General features: G+C 41.0%; 2 protein-coding genes across 2 annotated transcripts; one reads left to right on the top strand and one right to left on the bottom strand.

The window, feature by feature from the left end:
• Positions 1–1,915: 1,915 nt before the first annotated feature.
• On the bottom strand, positions 1,916–6,960 carry plaa (phospholipase A2-activating protein). Its single transcript, XM_030722570.1, has 14 exons — positions 6,735–6,960; positions 6,155–6,348; positions 5,920–6,020; positions 5,678–5,798; positions 5,249–5,416; positions 4,948–5,083; positions 4,563–4,732; positions 4,327–4,478; positions 4,037–4,256; positions 3,791–3,856; positions 3,636–3,707; positions 3,367–3,471; positions 3,028–3,198; positions 1,916–2,923 (listed from the first exon to the last, which is right to left on the bottom strand). Exons 1-14 carry the CDS (start codon positions 6,881–6,883, stop codon positions 2,355–2,357), a joined length of 2,394 nt encoding a protein of 797 aa, XP_030578430.1. The 5' UTR covers positions 6,884–6,960; the 3' UTR covers positions 1,916–2,354.
• Positions 6,961–7,295: 335 nt separating this feature from the next.
• On the top strand, positions 7,296–14,213 carry zdhhc21 (zDHHC palmitoyltransferase 21). Its single transcript, XM_030722571.1, has 9 exons — positions 7,296–7,357; positions 7,806–7,888; positions 8,510–8,686; positions 8,816–8,914; positions 9,092–9,203; positions 9,432–9,570; positions 10,121–10,237; positions 10,784–10,827; positions 11,164–14,213. The coding sequence occupies exons 3-9, from the start codon at positions 8,533–8,535 to the stop codon at positions 11,294–11,296; spliced, it is 798 nt and encodes a 265-aa protein (XP_030578431.1). The 5' UTR covers positions 7,296–7,357; positions 7,806–7,888; positions 8,510–8,532; the 3' UTR covers positions 11,297–14,213.
• The last annotated feature ends 5,926 nt before the right edge of the window (positions 14,214–20,139 follow it).

Raw genomic sequence — 20,139 nt, 5'->3', positions numbered from 1 at the left:
CCTTCAAACATCTGAGCCTAAATGGAGGAATAATAACATATAGACAATCGTACTGGTGTATCCTCCATCATCGGGGCTTATCTCGTACAAAGGGATTAAATACGCAAACCCATATAATTAATGTATCATTTATAGCGCTATAATCAGGGGTTACAGCGGGCCGGACCGAGTCCGTAAGTTGCGCTGCGGCACATAAACAGCTTAGCTAGCGCTACTGAAGAGGAGCGAGCATGAAGGGAGTAACATGTGGCAGGTAAATGCAACGTTTCTAAATGCTCAACAAATATCATCAAACACACAAAGTGTGTGCAGTTTGTCACACAGTGTGTCTGCTAGCTAAAAGAAGAGCTGCTGTATTTCAGGGAGAGCAAAGAGAGAGAAGTTCACTCAGAGATGGAGAAAGAGGACAGGAGAGGAAGAAGAGAGGTTAGAATTAAAGGTAAGGACTGGAAAATAAACTGAAGTATGCTGACTTTGTGTAATTCAAAGATTCTATGAAAATGCTGCAGTTTAGTGTTTAATAAATAGGTTAGTTTGTTGTACTGTATTTACAGTAAAGCTCTGTGTTGGACTGGAGCACAGTGTTTGTGTTCATGGTCAGAGTTACAGGTTACATCAGTGCAGCAGAGATGAGTTTGAATCAAAGCTGCTGATGCTGAGATCACTGAATCCAACATTTCTACTGCCTGTATGCTGTCAGTGTAGGGGATAGAGATCAGCTCAGATAGCTGTGAAATACTGGGTTACATCTTTGTGAGTTCAGTTCATCCACACAGAGCAGTAAACCTCAGAGCAGCAGCAGGTCAGCTGATCACAGCCTGCACACCAACATCATTTACTGCAGCTCACAATAGAAAGCTGTGATTCTTCTCCCCATGCAGAGCCACTACAGCTGATCTTAGGGTTCCTCCACCTGCTGAATCCCACTGTAACCCCTGAGTATCCTCATGTTGGTGTTTAGGTGGAGGCACAGTCACCCTCTACTATGGAGGACACAGAATAGAGCTGTGTTTAAATTCACTTTCACAGTTTGTGTCCTACATAACAGATTCAAGCTGAGTGCATTCATTAGAATTAAAATTTAGATTGGAATAACATTTGTATTCTCATGTACTATTTTATATTATTACAATAATATATAATGAGGTTCGGTTTGTTTTACACAAAAATAGCAGGTAGAAACATCCTCCAAAAAACTACTTTTACTTTCTTACTTTGAGTACATTTCAGAGCCTGTACTTTTTTACTTTTACTTAAGTAGAGAAGTTGAACCAGTACTTCGACTTTTACTAAAGTATTTTTTAACATAAGTACTTGTACTTCTACTTAAGTACAGAATGTCAGTACTTTTGCCACCTCTGGTTCACAGTTAGTGCCCAGTGAGGATTCTTTGTAACTGTATAACTTCCCTAAGCTAAAAAGTAACAAGCCTGCAGGAAATCATTAAAAATGTGTTAGGAAACTACATGTAATAGATGTAACTCAGGTGCCCAAAACACTGCTTAAGGTGTTGTGGATATGTCTAGCCAGGAGGTCATGGGGCAGACCCACAGTACACTGGAGAGATTATTTTTATCCAGCTGGTTTGGGAAAGCCTGGATGCTGACATGGAAAAGCAGGAGGCGGTGGCCAGTGCAACAACCCCAACTCTTGGCTGCTGGGCTGGCAGGTTGTCTTTGTGTGTTTTGTGTTGCAGGTGCCCAGTGGATGTGGTCGGGCCATCAGTGTTTGGAAACACCTGGGTCCAGTATTTAAAAGAAAGAAAAAAAAAAAAAAAAGAAGAAAACCACATACTGGGGAACCTTAGGGAACAAATGGTGTGCTTCCAAGTGCCACATGCTGCCAACCGTTTGCTTTTCATTCTACCCCAAAATGATTTCATTCACCACACCAGCACTTAGTGACATATCTCATGGCTTTTTAACAGGTAACTTTATTTAGTTTTGTTCATTTCAAGTTAGTTCTTTTACTTGTATAATGCTGTCACCGCCCATTATGTGTCATAGTTTTTGAGTCAGTTGTGACACTGGGGAGGAGGAGGCCTGGGCATCTCTGCTTAGACTGCCTGGACCCAGATAAGCAGCAGAAAATTGATAAATGGAGATGTAACTTTACAGTATGTTGCTTTATACACATGTAAGCCAGTGATACAGCATTGACCACATACTTAACCAATAAATTCATCAAAAGGCTTTGGAGAGGTGCTGCGGTAATAAAAACAGAGTAAGCATAGTGCAAATTCTCATTTGTCCTTCTTTTATTGTGGAACATACAATTATTTAGATCTCCACCACAACTGGTTAAGCAGAACAGAGTAATAGAAAGAAGTGCTCCTTTTTGTCTAATCATTCATATCATTGCAGTTCTTTTAAAAGCAGCTGACAACACTCGCCCACCTTCGATGGATCAGACACTGATGAGTACTTGGAAATCTGAGAGCTGACTCCCAAGGAGCGAGCCAGGTCCTGGGCTGTCTGATCTGAGGCCACTGTGGTTCCCAAGGCTACCAGCAGCCTAAATACAGCCTCCTTGTCTTGTACCGTCTCCAGAGCTCTACTGGCCACAGATAGGCACTGGGCCTTGGCCTCAAGGTCAGGTTGGTGATGGAGGCAGCCAGCGTAGTTAAGCACCAGAGTGGCCAGGGCAATGTGGATGTTCTTATTGCAAACTGTGGCCAGGTCAGCAGCACGTGATAGCACCGTTTCCTGCTGGCCCATGAGGAGGGCTCGCCCATGCCTGCCGCTGAAGCAATTACACAGAGTCCGCAGTGCCAGCATCTGGTTGGCAGGACGCCCCTCGGGCCTCATTAGGTTCAGGAGGTGGTTGCACAGCTGTACACCTTCTGCCTCTCCACAGAGGCTCTCATTAACTTGCGGGTGGCGTACTGCCAGCCTCATAATGTCCAGGATGGGAAACACAATATCTAGAACACATGAATAATAATTGGGGATTTTTATTAGTGAGGAGAAATTAACTAAAGAGCCTTAAAAAAACAAAATAAATAGGGATGGGATGATTTTGTATTACCTTCAGGCCAGTGAGAAGCTTTCCAAAGCAGGTTGATCTGTTGGATGGTTGGAGGAGGCTCAGAGGAGCTGGGCCCGCTCACAGACAACAGCAGCCTCTCAAGGCTTTCCAGAATTTCTTCAGAGAGCTTGTGCTCCTGAGGGGCACCTCCGTTTAGTTCCTTCAACTTGGCTGTTAAGGGCAGGTGAAAACACACTTTGATACACTATGTTACAGACAAGAATTAAAATATTTTTTTTTACTTTCAATCAAATTTAAATCTAGCAAAGCAACAAATATCACCCACTTTAAAGCACAAGTTATGTGGCAAGGGTCTACAAACCACACCTAAATGCTTACCAATGATCTGAGAGCTATTGGCTTGCTCAAAGGTCACGCCATCAGTCTTGGGAAAGTAGATGTTGGTTGTTTGTCTCAAAGCTGCTGAGGAGTAGGCACCTCCTCCTGCAAATCAGGGAGCAGATCACCCAACATTAAAGGCTTGAAAAAAAATTGTGGGCTACATTCGTAAAGAAACAAAACAAACCAAAAGAAAAAAATAGCATGATGTTGACCAGCTATCAACTGTCACAAATGAATCCCCTAAGAGACAGGCTTCATGACTTCACCTGTGAAGGGATCTGCCACACCTACAGGAGCACCTGGGCTTGGTCCTGACCCTGGGATGTAACGACCAGTGCCTGTGAGGAGAAAACAGAGCTGCAAAACTGCACTCACAGGTCATGTTCAGACTGTGAAAAGCCTTTGAGTAAAAAGACCGTACCTGTAAAGGGATCAGCTCCAAACCCTGGAGTATCACTGGAAGAACCAGGAATATACCGAGCTCCTCCTGTCAAATGGAGACAAAACATAGCATGCATTTAGTCTAGGATGTCTTAAACGTTGCAATGAAATTATTATTAATGTACAGTGTAAGTCCAAGACATTTACATTTTTTTAAATTTAATTTCATTATTTCTTTTAATTAAACCAAAGAAGCCAGCAGCAGTACCTATCTTTTGAAACTCACCAGTGAAGGGGTCACCACCACTAGGCTGGGCTGGTCCCACCACGTGCCCTTTGGTGTTCTCAATGATAAAATTAGCAACTTGGTCGAGAAACATGGGGCTGAGGTCATTCTTCTGCAGAAAGTTGTGCGCTGTCAGCCAGGGGTCATCTGTCACGTTGTAAGGCAGCTTCATGGATGGCCCTCCCTCATTCACATCAATGGTGAAGACATAGTCGTACTCCTGCAGGCAGATGGGGGTACATTAATGACATGCGGCGTGCCTCTTATTGACTCTAAGCTCACAGCCTCACCTTTCCTTCGTACATAACACTCTTGGAGGTCTGTTGGTTTGAGCCTCCGACCACATCTCCGATTTTCATCCAGCGATCGTCACTGACGCTCCACTGATACGCCTCCACCTTCTGCCCATCTTTAATCAACCGTGTCTGTCCATCGCGATTCCCTGTTGCAAACAAATCCACCTTGATGCATAGAGAACAACTTCACTGTTTTACATGATAAAATAAATACCAGCGTACTGTATTACCAGGCTCATTAAGGTGTTCCCTTCCAGGAAGGTCCTCCAGTTTGATGTCACCAAGATCCCCTGTCTTGGGGTCGATGGTGGCTTTGGAAAGCTCATTCTCAAAGATCTGCAGGTCCTCTGCACTAGCCATGCGGTCCTCAGCTTCCGTAAACACGCGGATAATGCCATCACTGTGGGCATAGGAGCAGCATCTGGTTTAGCTACAGAACTACTTTCTGCATCTTAATCTGAGGATTTCCACATTTGTTTGAATGTAAGAGAGATGTAAGAAATGAGGAGAGTGAACCCTATCATTAACGGGCTTTTAAATATTTACGGTGTAACACGATCAAGGAAATCATTATGACCTGACTACATATTAGCATGCCAAATACAGCTCTGTTACCTGGCTCCGACTACTATGTCGCCATTAGGTAAAATACAGCAGCACCACACAGACTGAGCAGGCAGGCGGATGGTCTGGGAGCACTCTCCTTTCCTCCATATCCTCAGAGTCCGGTCCTCCCCTGTGCTTATAAAATCTAAAACAGAAAAACATCAGGGTGAGGGCAGGGTTAGCCAGCTACCACCTCAGAGCATGAAAACAAATGGACACTTGCTGAATAAACAACAGAGCACCAGCGACTAGTGGTTTCAACTCTCTCAGCTCTATTCCATGCTTTTAAATATTGATACAATGAACAAACCTTGGCTATTGGGGAAGACGGCTAAGCTGTAGATGAAGTTGGTGTGACTGTAGTAAACCTCTACACATTCGCCTGTCACCAGCCACCTTCTGATACTCGCGTCATTGCTACATGAGAAGAACTCAGTGTTGCTGATCACTGCCAGTCCCCTCACACAATCCTCATGACCTAAAATGGAAGACAAAAATATTTTGCAACAATAGTTTAACCCTAATAATACCCAGTTACCATTTGAAAGTTTCATCTCATGCCCTACAATGCTGTTGGTTAAAAAGACCTAAAAATAACAGAGGATGATGTTACTAACCAGATAGAGAAAGACAGACAACAATTACACCTATCAACAGACAGCCTAATGTCTGTATAAACACAGATCTGTTGAAAAAACTATACCCCAAAAAAGTGCAATATCCACCTATAAATGCTCACCTGTAAACGTCTTCTCACATCGTCCAGCCTTCCAAAGCTTTATGGTCTTATCTGCTGATCCCGAAAGCATAAGGCCTTGTTCAGGTAAGATGACCACTGCCCACACAGCTGCAGTGTGGCCCTTTAACAAAATTAACAAGCACAAAGCATGTTTTGACAGACCCCCTACTTATTATCTCAAAAACAATGGACAAATTAAATCACTGTCCAATCAAGCTGTAAAAGTATAGAGGATAGCATACCTGTAAGGTCATCATGCACTTCTCATTGAGCCAGACCTTGGCTGTAGTATCCCAGGAACCACTCAAAAGCGTCCCAAACTTCCCAGAGGACAGAGTGCAAACTGTGGAGGTTTAAAGTTAAAGCTGTGAGCCAGACACGCTGTCAACATGTTCAATGAAATGTCGAGCAACAGGCCCAGCAGTTAATACTCACTGCTGAATACAATCAGTAAGCGTATACAAGAGCATAACTCACCTGTATTTTTGTGACCCTTGAGAGTGAAGAGGGGCTGGGGTCGATCCAGCGAGAAAACACAAATATTATTATCATTCCCGCCTGTAGCAATAAGTCCCCGAGGGTATGTTTCACTGGGTGCGATGATGCATACACAGGATATAAAATTTGAGTGGCCAGACATACAGTGCATTTCTGTGAAGCCTTTGTCTGAGCTGTCAGGAGAAGAAAAAGAATAAAGTTAACAATTATTTGAGAGAGAACAAGTTATGTTTTTCTTTTCTTTTTTTCACCAGTAAATTAACTGACAGAAATAAACACTCCAAATCTGTTTCACTTTCGTGTTTCTCACTAGAAGAGTTGCAGGTGAATGAATGACAAAGCTAATTTGAGCAAACGTTAGCAATATGCTTCTTGGCTAACGTAGCTACTAGCCACTTTTTAGACATATAAATTCATAAATATTAAAATATACAGTGAGGCGATATTTGGCTCGACACTCTTCTTGGCCGGACACGTTTCCCGGCCGCAGAGTGACTTGCACACTGAAATAAATCGCAGGTAGGGAGCAGTTTGTGAGCAGCAAGCTAGCGCTAGCTACCTTGAGTTTGGTACCCAGACTCTTCCGGTTCGGTCTCTGGACACAGACACGAACGCTCCCTCTGGAAAAACAGCAGCGACGACTCCCCTGACGTCCATCTCGTGGGCCGGGATTGAACACCTGAGTTTATACGAGTTGGATGATGCCATTTTACTAGGGTAACACAATGAAACTACTGTGGCACTGTTACGTTACGCAGCGTCGCTGTCAACAAACACCAGCCGCTATTGCTAGCGGAAGTTGAATTACGTCATTGAACGGAAGCAGCGCATTTTTCATATTAGCGTTTAATTATTTCAGTTCAATATAAACAGTTTTACGTTTAACTTATAAACGTTAAGGTAGTATGTTCACCAAAAAATATTTGACATTTGTATTTCTAAATTTTTTTTTTTGTATTTTTTTTTTTTTTGCCTCAAACTGCATTGACCGCAGTTGACCGGAGGGCGGCAGCAGAGCGTCTCCTGTAGCCGGTGGTACGCCGCGCTCCCTCCCAGTCCGCCACCCACCTACTCCAGCAGCTGTTCTAACAGCTGCCTCAAGCTACCGACAAGGACGTGGGGCTGAGCAGGAAACTGGGAATGTCGACGAAAAAATAACGGCTCAAAGTTGAAATGTGAAAAGTAGGTCTGTCAAAATCAGACTCACGGGATCCAGCATCTCGGACGAAAAGAGTTAAACGCCTTAAAATAAACCAGAGATGTATCACGCGTTTGTGGAAGTCTTAAAATGCCATGATAAAATGTGAAATCTCATCAACCGATGGATTGCGGCTTTTTAAACTTATCATTGCTATTAAAGATTAAATTATGATCACACTTGCCGTTGTTGACTTTTTGACTTGACTAATATTTTTCGATATGCTGGTTTGTTTTAGTTTTTCATTGTTTCTTTTTATAGAAAGAAATTTGAATACCTCACTGCCAGAAAAAAAAAATAACAACTTCACTAAAGTTCACTTATTCACTCACGCTTCCTCTTAAATCCCCATTCAATAATAAATAAACGTGTTCCGGTTTTATTTTTTAACTCAAATCAACCGGAAATGGGATTTTTTTTTTCTTATTGCAGGTAGCAAAACAGGTCCTGTCCAGCCCAAAGACGCTATGAGGAAGTAGCTTCACTGTTTCCTGCGCTGAATAGGACATTAAAAAGTAAGTATCTGTTAATTTTAGGACACGAAAATTATATCTGACACAGATTTATATCTACAGGGAAGAATTAAACGGCGGCGTTGGTCCGTGGATGTTAGCTAACACAGTAAGGCTCAGAGCCCAGCCCATCACGATTGTGAGTGTGATCAGCAGCATGAATGATGGAGCAGGCGAGCCTTTAGAAATAACGAGGCTCTGTCAGTGCTTGCTCACGGGGTTATGAAGGCTGTTTATGCTGATTTAAGCAGTGTTACTGTATTAGATAATACTGATCAGTGTTAAGGTGGTGGAAGAAGAGCCTGGTTTACAGGCACCTGCTCTGTATTACACAGAGATTAGGCCTGTGTTTTATCACCAATCCCAGGAAATATTTAATATGTTTTTGTATGTACACATCTGATAAAGGTCTCCTCAATCCTGCTTTTGTTTAGTCATAGATCTGTTATAAGTGTTACTGTCATGTAGCTGTGTGCAGGGCAAAGTGCAGTATTTGATAGCTGCAAATTAAACAATTAAAAAAACATATATGCCAGGTTTACAATACACATGTGAGAGAGCAGCGGGGATAAGTAGAAGCTGAGTTTAACTGTTGATGTCTTAAATGGTTATTCCTGTGTGTAGGTTTCCCAGAAGTCCCAACAGCCATGAAGCTTCGACTGCACTTTGTGGTGGACCCTATGGGCTGGTTGTGCATCAGTGTGGTATTTGGGATCTGGCTCTACAACACTTTCTTTGTTCCTAAACTGGTCCTATTTCCACACTACAATGAGGGACACATTCCCTGGGCCATAGTCGTTTGTGAGTTTCCTCATTCTTTTCAAACATATGAAAGAATGAAAATGAAACCTGCTTCTTTGGAAGCTGGAAATGAACGTGTGGCTTTATGTGGAATTTAGTGGAATTAAAACACACACTGTATTTCTTTAGGTTACTACATAGCATCGGGGCTCTGCCTAGCAGCACTGTTCAGAGCTTCCACAGCAGATCCAGGCCGTCTTCCTGTGGACCCACACATACCTCACTCTGGTAAATGCGTTTGTCACTGCTTACCACTTATTTTTACATCTCTGGTTTGTCATCTGTTCCCGACTGGCAGACTGTGCGTGTCACAGCAGTATCATCTGTCTTTGGATCTTTGGATCAAGTGGATGGCTCTTATTTCGTCTGATTGATATGTGGCGGTTGTTGTCTTTTATGTTTCAGAGAGAGAGCACTGGGAGTTGTGCAATAAGTGCAACTTAATGAGACCTAAAAGGTCGCATCACTGCAGTCGCTGTGGCCACTGTGTGCGCAGGATGGACCACCACTGTCCCTGGTAATCATACACGCACGCCTGCCACTTTACCCTCATGCGCACCTCCATTCTTATTTATTTAATTAATGATGCTTTGCCAGTGATTTTTTTTTTTTTTCACTGCAGTGGTGGGGAAATATATTTTTTTTTAATGACGTAGCATATCACAACATGCCACATGTGTCCACTGCTGCGATAAACATATAATATACATGGTCACTTGCTAAATGCAGTTTATTTCCTTTGCAGGATTAATAACTGTGTGGGAGAGGACAATCACTGGCTCTTCCTGCAGCTGTGTTTCTATACTCAGGTCCTCAGCTTATTCACACTGGTGCTGGACTTCTGTCAGTACTATTACTTCCAGCCACTGACAGGACTGGACCAGGTAGATTACATGAAATGTTTTTAAAGTGGGCCTCTTCTGCTCTTTTCTGCTAGAGTAGTTTTGCTACTTTCAAAATAATCCCTGTTCATCTTGTAGTGCAGCTTTTCAGTTCATCCACTGTCTGAATGCTAACACTGTAGCTCCTCTCCCTTTCTTCTGATCGGCTGCCCCCAATGTGACCATATTAGGGATATCCGCTCTCAGTGACATCATACAGAGCCAAGAGTAAAAGGAAAAAAAAAATGTGTGAAACCTGAAACTTTGGCCATGCTTATTGCCACTGTAACAGAAACAAGAAGGAGCATAATAGGGCCCTTTAAAGCATTCAAAGTATTTTACAGACTTGAATGAATAACGTTATCCTGTGTGTTTTTGTAGTTCTAATTTGACCAAATGCTGCACGTTGGCCCGTGAGATTCAGCTACATTAATAGTAAACTACTGCCTGAGCATAAATATTTTACAGTGGAAAATGTCGTCAAATGGAACTTTGAGATGATGTGATAAGAGCTTTTCACAACAAAGGGCGGGGTTCTCTTTCACTCTGTTAGGAAAAGTTTACAACACGTCATGAACTGGCTCTGCTGCGAATCTCTGCGCTCATGGGCGTGGTCATGTTTGGGGGCATGTCCACTTTGTTTTACACGCAGATGACTGGCATCCTCTCAGTGAGTACTGAACAAGGACGTATTTTCATGTTTCAGCTGACATTTCAAGTCAGGTTCTCCACCCATTTCCTTCTACCATTTCCTCGATGTAATTATGTCTTTACTTAATTAAATGCAACTAATGTTTCCAAGCTAATCAGTTTGAATATCAGTTTGTAGGAGCAGTAAAATAAGCACAGAATGCCTTAATTACAGTGTTATTCAGCCTGTATGTCCTATTGAAAGCAAGTTCAAGACAGAACATGACACAGGATACAGAAATCAAACGACCAATGCCGGTAATGCAGTGATCAATAGAAAAGAAACAGGAGAGAAAGTGTGTGCGTGATCACACGAGTGCATTCCTCTTACTATAAACCACAACAGCAACATGTTCATTTGTCATACCTTTGCTGGCATGCTTAAATAATTTAATTCAGTATATTAAATAATTTGGCACATGCATGAAAAGGTGTTATCTGAGAAAAAGTTCAGCTTATTTTTTAATTTTTTTTTTTTTAAATGACCCACTTATTTTGCATTTTTCTTCCCTTTTCTCCCTTACAGGACATGACCACCATTGAGAAAATGGCTCCGTTTTCAAATGAAGCGTGAGTCTTCTTTAGTTCTCTGTTCTAGTAGCAGCAACACATGCGTCAGATCATTGGCCTCATCTTTTGGGAGATTAGCTATTTCGTGACTGACAAGTCACGACTGGATTGGCGAGCAGTGTCCTCGGTTTGTGACGCCTGGTTTCAGGAATCCAAAAATCCCACAGACAAAATTCCCAACCAAGGCTTTAAAACACGAGTACCGAACTAATGGGCGATTTTGCAGTGTTAATCTCTGTCCTTTATATGCAATCTATGATCCATACTCACTTTTTGGCAGGCGGTTAGGTGCAGAAAGGATTTTGCCGTGAATAATTACCTACTTTTTCTCATCAGATATGGCGCAAAGAGATCCTGGCAGTGGGCGCTAGCTGAAGTTTGTGGCACTCGCTGGAAACTCCTTTGGTTCATCCCACTCCGAAGCAGACAGCCACTCAATGCCAGCCACCAGTTCCGCACACATGTGTAGGCCGGCGGCACTCCTACCTGCACAGATGGTAGGAGCTGCCCTGATGAAACACTGTAGACACTCTTAAGAATCCATCTGCTCGCCTTCACCATCCTCCTTTGTGCTATGAGAGCTGGGCAGCAGTGTTGGTTTTTCAGTGGATATGCCAAGTTTTTTGTTTTTTTTCCCCCTTCCTTTCTTTTGCCTTTCTCTATAAGGCCCAGACTGGCAGAAAACAGGGTCAAGAAACACCTTTGGGAGTAATATGGGAAAATGTTGTTTTTTTAACTCACTGTGACTGCTACTTTTAGCATTTGGAAACCACTTTTTTGGCTAATTGCAAAAGAAGGATGGAAGTTTTTATCTGAAAGCAGCTGGCAAAGGGACCCCCCCCCTCCCCCTCTCAGGTTACTTTAATAAAGAGCCTTGACTACTGACCTTTAATCAACTACAGACAGAACAACGGTTACTTCAGTATGTCTTTTAGAGAGGCATTTTTGTATGAAGTTTGTGCCTTGTTTCTTTTAGCTGTACTTTTAATTTGTGTGTTTGCTCCGTTTTCCATGTTGTTGGGAAGTTGTTTTTTTTGGTTATTGTGTTTTTTTTGTGTGAAGGGACGTGTTTGTCATTAACTGTGTGTCTTTTACTGTTTATCTTGTGAGGATTTACAAATGTTCTTTTGCATCGTTCTATGAACAGTTTATCTGTGAAGCATTGATTTATGAAGAATGGCGCAGAACAAAGTTGATAACTTGAAAGATCATTTTTAGGCCTTTCATAACACATCGGCAGCCTAGTGTGAACATGTGTTATAGAGGGCAGTTAATCCATGCATTGCAACGGCAAAAACCCACATTAGAACCAAACTTATACAATCAATCTTAGAGTTGTGTGTTGTGGTCAAACTGCTGCATAATCAAGCGTATAACATTCCTCGGCCAGATAATGCCATGACTTGGTGTTACTTTGGTTTAGAGGGGGTTTAGGTGTCGTGTTTTGCCCTCAAAGATGACTTGAATCTGTCTGCTTCTCTTAAATGAGTAGTTTAACTTTGTACCACACTTAGATCCACAGCTAACAGCTTAGCATGATGTGACCCATGTAAACATAAACCACTGACACTTTATCAAATACAGTTTTTGTGTTTTAATGTTCTAAATTAATGAGATAAATCCTAGAACTTGTTAAGCGTTGGCTGAGCAGTTTGTTTTTGCCTTTGGACAATGCCAGGCTAACTTATTCCTTTTTTTATGGTCTTAAAGCTAGGTAGCCACTGGCTAGTTTAGCTTAATGTGAAGCTAAGCTAGATGACTTGGTTATAGCTTCATATTTCCTGAAGAGGTTTATATAAGTGGTATCAAGTTTTTATTTTTTAATTTCTTTTTATGTCATGATTTATCCCAAAATGTTAAAACATTCCTTTAAACCAGTCTATTTAGCCAAAGTGTATGTACAGTTCAATGCATTAGCAAAATCAACTTGAACATTTCTTTTAATTTAGACTGTTGACAACATAATTTCTAATTGATATTTATCATTTTGTGCTGCTGCTGTTGTAGTTGGGTCTTTAATGCGTCTGAACAAACGAGCTTTATTAACGCTGTCAGTAAAACTAGCAGATTGGCCCACTCGTGATGGCGTACAGCTAGTCCTTGACAAGACACTGGCAACTTATTTATGGTGGTTTTACTGTATGTCTGTGGAACTGTTTGGACATTTTATTGACTTCTTTAATGGGATACTTAAGGTAATGACAATACTATCATTGCGTGGTTGTCTTTAATACTTGGCAATCTCTTAGCTAAACCTGTATGTAAACAAAGCTTGTCCATGTGTTGGGAAAATAGTACAATATCCAAGTAGTTGTAAGTGCCTGTCTACTTTTTTTTTGTTTTTATTTACTATAATCATCGTTGTATGGCTGTCTACAAGCCAAAGACCTGGGGAAATGTTGCAATAGTCAGCGAGCATACAGTTAATGCATGTTTCACCAAATTTCCGAAGGTAGCGGTTCAATATTATGCACTGAATGAATTTCACATTCGCACACAGTCTTGTTTTACTGCAACCACAGTACTGATGAAAGTAAGTCTTTTTTTGTGTGTGTGTGTGTGTGTATTTATGATTTGTTCGGATTGTTTGCATTTGCATGAGTGTGTATTACTGATGACTCTGCTCTGTGATTTTTAAAATATTTTTTTTTTATAATGCATATTCAGGTTCTTGGGTGTTTGTGTGTGCGTGTGTTTTTTATTATTATTTTGGGGTCGGTTTAATGAGGGGATAAATTTGCATGATTGACACTGTTTTGTGTTATCGTTTTTTAAAGCAATAAGCATTGTGTATCAGTAAAGCCATCCGAATTATTATATGTATTGTGAAGTTTATGAACTGGTGGATGGATTTCAGTCATTACTCGCTAACCAGTAATTACATGACTTGAATATCTGTCCTTTGTTTAGTTACCTCTGCCGATATTACCACACACTGTGGTGTGTATATTTTCAGCTAATACTTAGTTTAAGTAATCAGTTAACAATATGTTGGCCTCTGCACCTCATGCTGATAATACCGGAATAACTGAAAGGCTCGAATTAATTGTATTTGAATCATAACCTGCAGCAAATTGGAGGTCTGAATATTTGTGTTACTCTGACTTCCCTTCACAGTTGCTACCTGGCGTCCCCCAGAGCTCTCAGTTCGGATCTGTGCGTTTTGTTCATCTTGTTCATTGTTTATTTTCTGTTTTTTGGAATATGTTTACAACCTTTTTGTTTTTGTTTTTTTTTTGTTTTATTCTGACCTCAAACAGTAGAACTGTTGTGTTAACTGTTTTGTAAGTTAACCTAATACTCCATAAATATGTCTCTTTATGTTTAGGAACCCTGTGACAAGTTGGTAATTTATTATAAAACCATTATTGTGATTATAGAAAGTATAGAGGTATTCATATTCAAATAAATTAGATTCTGAATAAGTTTGATTGTGTATTTTTTTTTTTTTGTCCTTTTAGAGTGAAATCTTTGCTTCATGTGAAGCTTTTTTTAAAGTTAGTTGAGAAGTTAGTGTAGCACATGATGGGTATTTTTAGAAATGGCATTTGTCAAAGGGACACACTGGCTGTAAGAACTCAAAAGAAGATTTTTATTTTTAGATTGTGATCTTAAAACCTTACAAAAAATAGTAAAAGTTATCACACAATTCAAAATACACTAACAGGCCACTTTGTTGGGGACAGTGGTTCAGCTGCTGATTAAAGTAAGTATCTGATTAGCCAATCACATGGCACCAACTCAGTCCATTCAGGCATGAAGACAGGATCAAGAAGATCACCTGAAGTTCAAACAGCATCAAAATGAGAAAGAAAGGTGATTTAAGTGACTTTGAATGTGTGTGTGTGTGTGTGTGTGTGGGGGGGGGGGGGGGGGGGGGGGGGGGGTGTATCAGCCGGTCAGTCGATCTCAGTCTGATGTGGCAGAACAGGATATTCACATCCTGGATGTGCAGCTGACAAATCTGCACCGAATGACGCTATCCAACCTGGTATAACTAATAAAGTGTATACACAGTAGCTGCATTAAAATACACTGCCCAGTGGAAGTAATGTCAGTCATCTAATAAGAGCAATTTTAAGGAGCAACATCTACACACGTGAAAGTGTTAGAATAAGCAGTCAAATCCTTTAAATACACTACTATGTAAAAATGCTCTATTCCAAATAAAATTCCTGCATTCTGAGCAAAGGTGAGTTGATTAAAATGCAGAATTTTAATTACGAAAATGTCCTTGAAATGTGACTTGTGCTATATATGATTGTTAACATCCAGTGCATCAATGTGTAAGCAGCAGTCTGATGGCTGAGATGGAGCTAACGCCGATTACATCAAACACTCATAATTTAGTTAAGCTGGTTTTCGAACCAGAAACCAGCTTTCAGGTTTATATTTGTGGACTCATGAGATCATTAGTGGAAAATGAATGTAAGAAGATGAACACACATTTAAAGCCAGAGTGATTTAATAAGGCTGTTCTTAAAAAAAAATACGATTTTTCTTCTTTTTTCCTCCATGTTTGATCCAGAAAAAGCAGCAAAAAAATAAGCTGAAGTTTAGAGAGGTTACCCTAGCTGAGCTGCAAACAACTCACAGGCACCTGAAATATGACAAGGTGGAAACCACCGGGTTAATATGTAACAGTTATTGTCTAAGCTTATATGAATTTATTTCCCTTTATATAAACATAATAATCTAATAATATATTTAATGTATAACATCTTAACTCGCAGGCCGGCAATAAAACATCACAAAACTAATCCCTCAAAGTTGTTCAGCACGCACTTTTACTTGATTTTAGAAGCTAACTGTAAGCCTTTTTCTCACAGCACGTTACCTGGCGCGATTAGTTCAGATGTTGGCCGTCTCTTAAACTCTTGGTGTCTGATTGACCGATGAAGCAGCGGTTTCTGCCACGCGCACAGTAACATCCGCTTTAAACCAGAAGATAAATGTTTTTATTAGTATTTTCTGCCCATTTTTTTCAGACACTGTCCTACACCTGCAGCATTCATGTCAGACTGCCGGGGTGCTTTAACTGCTGTTTGTTTCTCTGTGTACAATTAGCACACAAGCAATTGTTTCCAACCAAATGGTCATTGTTCTGAAAAGTTCTTAAGCCTCAGTGAGGCGTGCGTAATGTGTGCACGATCCGTGAACATAATCTGTGTGCTGTCTAAAATGGTTACATGTTTTTAACATACTCTGAGCCCACACGTGCGTGCGCACACACACACACACACACACACACACACACACAATTCCCTTCAGCAACCCCAGCCAGCATGGTTTTGACCTTCAACTGTCTACAGCTCCAACAACAAGTCATCATAGTTGGATTTAAAAGATGAGCTCAAAACAGTGTGTGCACATGTGCATGTGTTGTTTCTTACTTTGTTATTCTCAGGGACATTTGGGTTTAAAATTCTCAGTGTGTATACTTGCCTGAAATCATTTATCAATATGCTTTATATCGATGACCTATTATAATCAGCCCAATTACAAAAATCCATTCTCTGTTTTTTTTTTTTCAGCTTGATGTAAATGCTTTATGGTATTTTGGAATAGAGTTCAGAATGAGGTTCTATACAGTATGCATACTGTAGCAGAATCTAAAAGATGACGCAGTCACAAAAACCAATGCATAGCTTTTAATAAGCCTTACATTTAATTGGCGAGTCTGGGCTTTGGGATGTTAATTTAAGCGGACCGGTCGGAAGCAGGCTGCAGCAGCCTGGGTCAAATGTGCTCCTAATCTCTGGTACTAGTTGGTCAGCTGGACTAATTAGATATGGGACCACCTGCTAGTCTCGTGGTCTATGACATCTGGCTGAACAAAAGAAATAATTAGCCACATGCTTCATAAAATAAACTGTGCTTGGAGCAGTTATCATATAAGGCTGTTTACCTGTCTAGGATTAGAGTTGGTGGCTTGGCGTGTTCTGCTGCTATGTAGCCCGGGCTAAACTCGGATTAAGTCTGCGCTACAGAACACAGAATTTATTGTGGCAACACTAATTATGAGGCGCACAATCATGTTCAGATTTCTGTCCATATGGGCCTCATATTCCAAATGACATAACGAGCAGGATCGCCCCCATCATTAGGTATACTTTGCTTTGATGACCCCCCCCCCCCCCCCCCCTTCCCCCCTCCAAAAAAAAAAGTATGATCCCACATGCTTGTTTACCTGTTGGGGTTTCTTGGGTCTTTTCATCCACAAAAGGGCACATAAAGCAAACAAAAGATCCCTTTTGAAACATAAAATTACAACTGTTACTTTGTGTCTGATTACACTCTAATAAAGAAACAAGTGATTTGCACAGATTTCGCCCATCACTAACAAAAACATACTAATTAGTTTTGTTAGACCTCACTGACTCGTGCGTGTGCCTCTCCAGCAGCAGGTGTCTGCTACATTCCTCCATTTTCAGCACCACGGCTGAACTTTCCCAAACATGGAGGTATTGATTGGCATATTGATTTTCAAATAAGCTTTCATTGTAGAAAGTAGAAATCCAATTAAAAGTTGAAGTTAATCCACTCAAGACGATGAAATGTATCGATTTTGACCTCAAAATCAATAAGATGCACGCTGCTCTCGTGCGAGCTCAGTCCTTTCTCAGAAAGAGTGAAGTACACGCTTGGCATCAACTGGATAATAGCTCCGGAATGCTGTTGTTTCTTTCAATCTGCCAGACTATCATGTTACTGAAAGAAAATTCTTCAGATCCATCCAACTGTGTCAACACTTGCGTTCTGTTCAAATATACATCCTACTTTTCTTATGACCCAAGTGTATAAAAAAGCAGGTGTAATGTGGACTCCTTCCATTTGTCGCAAGCAGACAGAATGCGCTGTGCTATCTGATCAATGTGGCAGATTATACAATTTATGTGCATAAAGCCTTTATAATTCTAAAGATTAAAGTACCTCATGTCTTGCTAGAATATACACCTGCTGGACACTTTATTAGGTACGCCTTGCTAGTATCACATTGCTTGCTTTTCCCCTCAGAACTGCCTCAATTCTTTGTGGCACAGATTCAACGAGGTGCTGGAAACATTCCTCAGAGATTTTGGTCTGTATTGATGTTATTGATATGATAGCATCACACAGTTACAGCAGATTTGTCAGCCGCACATCCGTGATGTGAATCTCCCGTTCCACCACATCCCAAAGGTGCTCGCTCAGATTGAGATCTGGTGACTGTGGAGGTTATTTGAGTGCACTGGACTGTGTCATGTTCAAGGAACCAGTTTGAGATCATGTGAGTTTTGTTACATGGTGTACGCAGTCATCAGGTGATGGGCACACTGTGGTCATAAAGGGATGGACATGGTCAGAAACAATACTCTGGCAGGCTGTGGTGTTTAATTAAATGATGCTCGGTCTGTGCCGAAGGTCACAACCAGCAGCTGAACCACTGATACAAGGCAGGATGGATCCATGCTCTCATATTTATGCCAAATTCTGCCCCTACAATTCAAATATTGCAGCAGAAAAAGATTTTTTCAGACCAGGCAACTTTTTTTCCAATCTTCTATTGTACAGTTTTGGTTTTTCCTGTTTTTATCTGACAGGAATGGTCCTCTCAGTGCGGTCTTCTGCTGCTGTAGCCCATCTGCTTCAAGGTTCAATGTGCTGTGTGTTTGCTCTTCTGCATATCTTGGCTCTAACAAGCGGCTATTTGAGTTACTCCTGCCTTCATGTCAGCTTGAAGCAGGCAGGCCTTTCTCCTCTGACCTCTGGCAGCATCGAGGTATGTTTACCCAGAGAACTGCCTCTCACTGGATATCAATCAATCAATCAATCATGTAAGTTAATACACATAAAAAAAAACAGTCCACATGCAATCAGTGACTTTTTTTGTTTGAAAAGGCGTAGGAGGAAGCAAATGCTTATTAATTCCTACCACTAACTTGCTCATCCTATATATACGTTTTTGATTATACAGTCTGAAATATACATATGTGCATAATATGTACATAATACATTTTCCCTTGTGGTATTGTCTTTATGAATTAATATTTTCTCTTTTATGACCATTCCCTGTAAACCCTAGAGATGGTCGTGTTGGAAAATCCCAGCATATCAGGAGCTTCTGAAATACTCAACAAAAATGGCACTTTCAGAGTCACTTAAATGACTTTTCCCCCCATTTTGATGCTCAGTTTGAGCTTCAGGAGGTCTTCTTGACTAAGTCTTCATGCCTAAACACACTGAGTTGGTGCCACGTACATGTACACATTACATTAATAAGCAGTACCTAACAAAGTAGCCGGTGAGTGTAAGTGAGACTTTTCTTTTTTTGCCAAAAAAGCCATTCATGGGCAAAGAAATGTATCAATTTATTAAACAAAATGAGTTTACTCGCAGAAAACACGCACACTAAACACAGAAGATTCACAGTATTTAACAGGTGTGGTCTCCAAACAGACGCGGTGCATACTTGTCGGTAGTTTAGAAAAAGACATGAAGTGTCGAGGTAAGAAAACAACGTTAAGTGTGTTGCTGAGCTGTTAAATAAGGCCCCTAAACCAGAGATGGGAAACACATTTCAGTTCACAGGCCTCACACGGCCCAATTTCATCTCAGCTGGGGCGAATCAGTAAAACTATTGCACAATAGCCTATAACAAAAAACATCTTCAGGCTTCCTTTTCCATATTTAAAGAGGAACATCTTGAAAATATCACATTTAATGAACTCACTATATGTCCATTACTACTGGCAAATCTACAAAAAGTTCAGAATCTTAACAGGATGAAAACAACCCTGGCTCCACACTTGCTAATTGTTTTTTTTTTTTTTTTTGCTTAATCTGTCAGAATACTTTTGCATGTAAACCACGGTTTTCACTGTGACCTCACACTTTTAACCTCTCATCCCTCACGCTAACATTCATTCGCCTTAAACTCCGCCGTGAGCTGACATTTGCCTTCCACGGCGGCTGCTTAGTGTCTTCTTGTTGTTTAAAGTCACCTCATTTATTTGTTGTAGATAATGCTAAGTTACTGTTGCTAAGTCCACCCACTGCCCCGTTGTTGGGAAATCCAGCTGCCACGGAGTGGCCTCAGTGAGGAGGATTGGAATGTGGCAGGAGGAGAAAAGGTCTTTTCAGCTGGCATTCAGATAACATTTACATGGACACGCCTAACATCTTAATATATGGATCAAAATACAGTGGGTTCCAGTAAAGCCCTGTTGCATTAAAGCTCCGAGAGGAGTTTTATTGCAACAGATCTTTTGATGACTACTTGATATTTATGGCTTTTTGTGGGGTTGTACACCGGGGCACCTTTCAGTAAGA

The sequence above is a fragment of the Archocentrus centrarchus genome (genome assembly GCF_007364275.1).
Source record: "Archocentrus centrarchus isolate MPI-CPG fArcCen1 chromosome 18 unlocalized genomic scaffold, fArcCen1 scaffold_23_ctg1, whole genome shotgun sequence".
In the NCBI taxonomy this organism is placed as follows: Eukaryota; Metazoa; Chordata; class Actinopteri; order Cichliformes; family Cichlidae; genus Archocentrus; species Archocentrus centrarchus.
The sequence above is the reverse complement of the archived record's forward strand: the minus strand, read 5'-3'. Positions and strand labels throughout refer to the sequence as shown.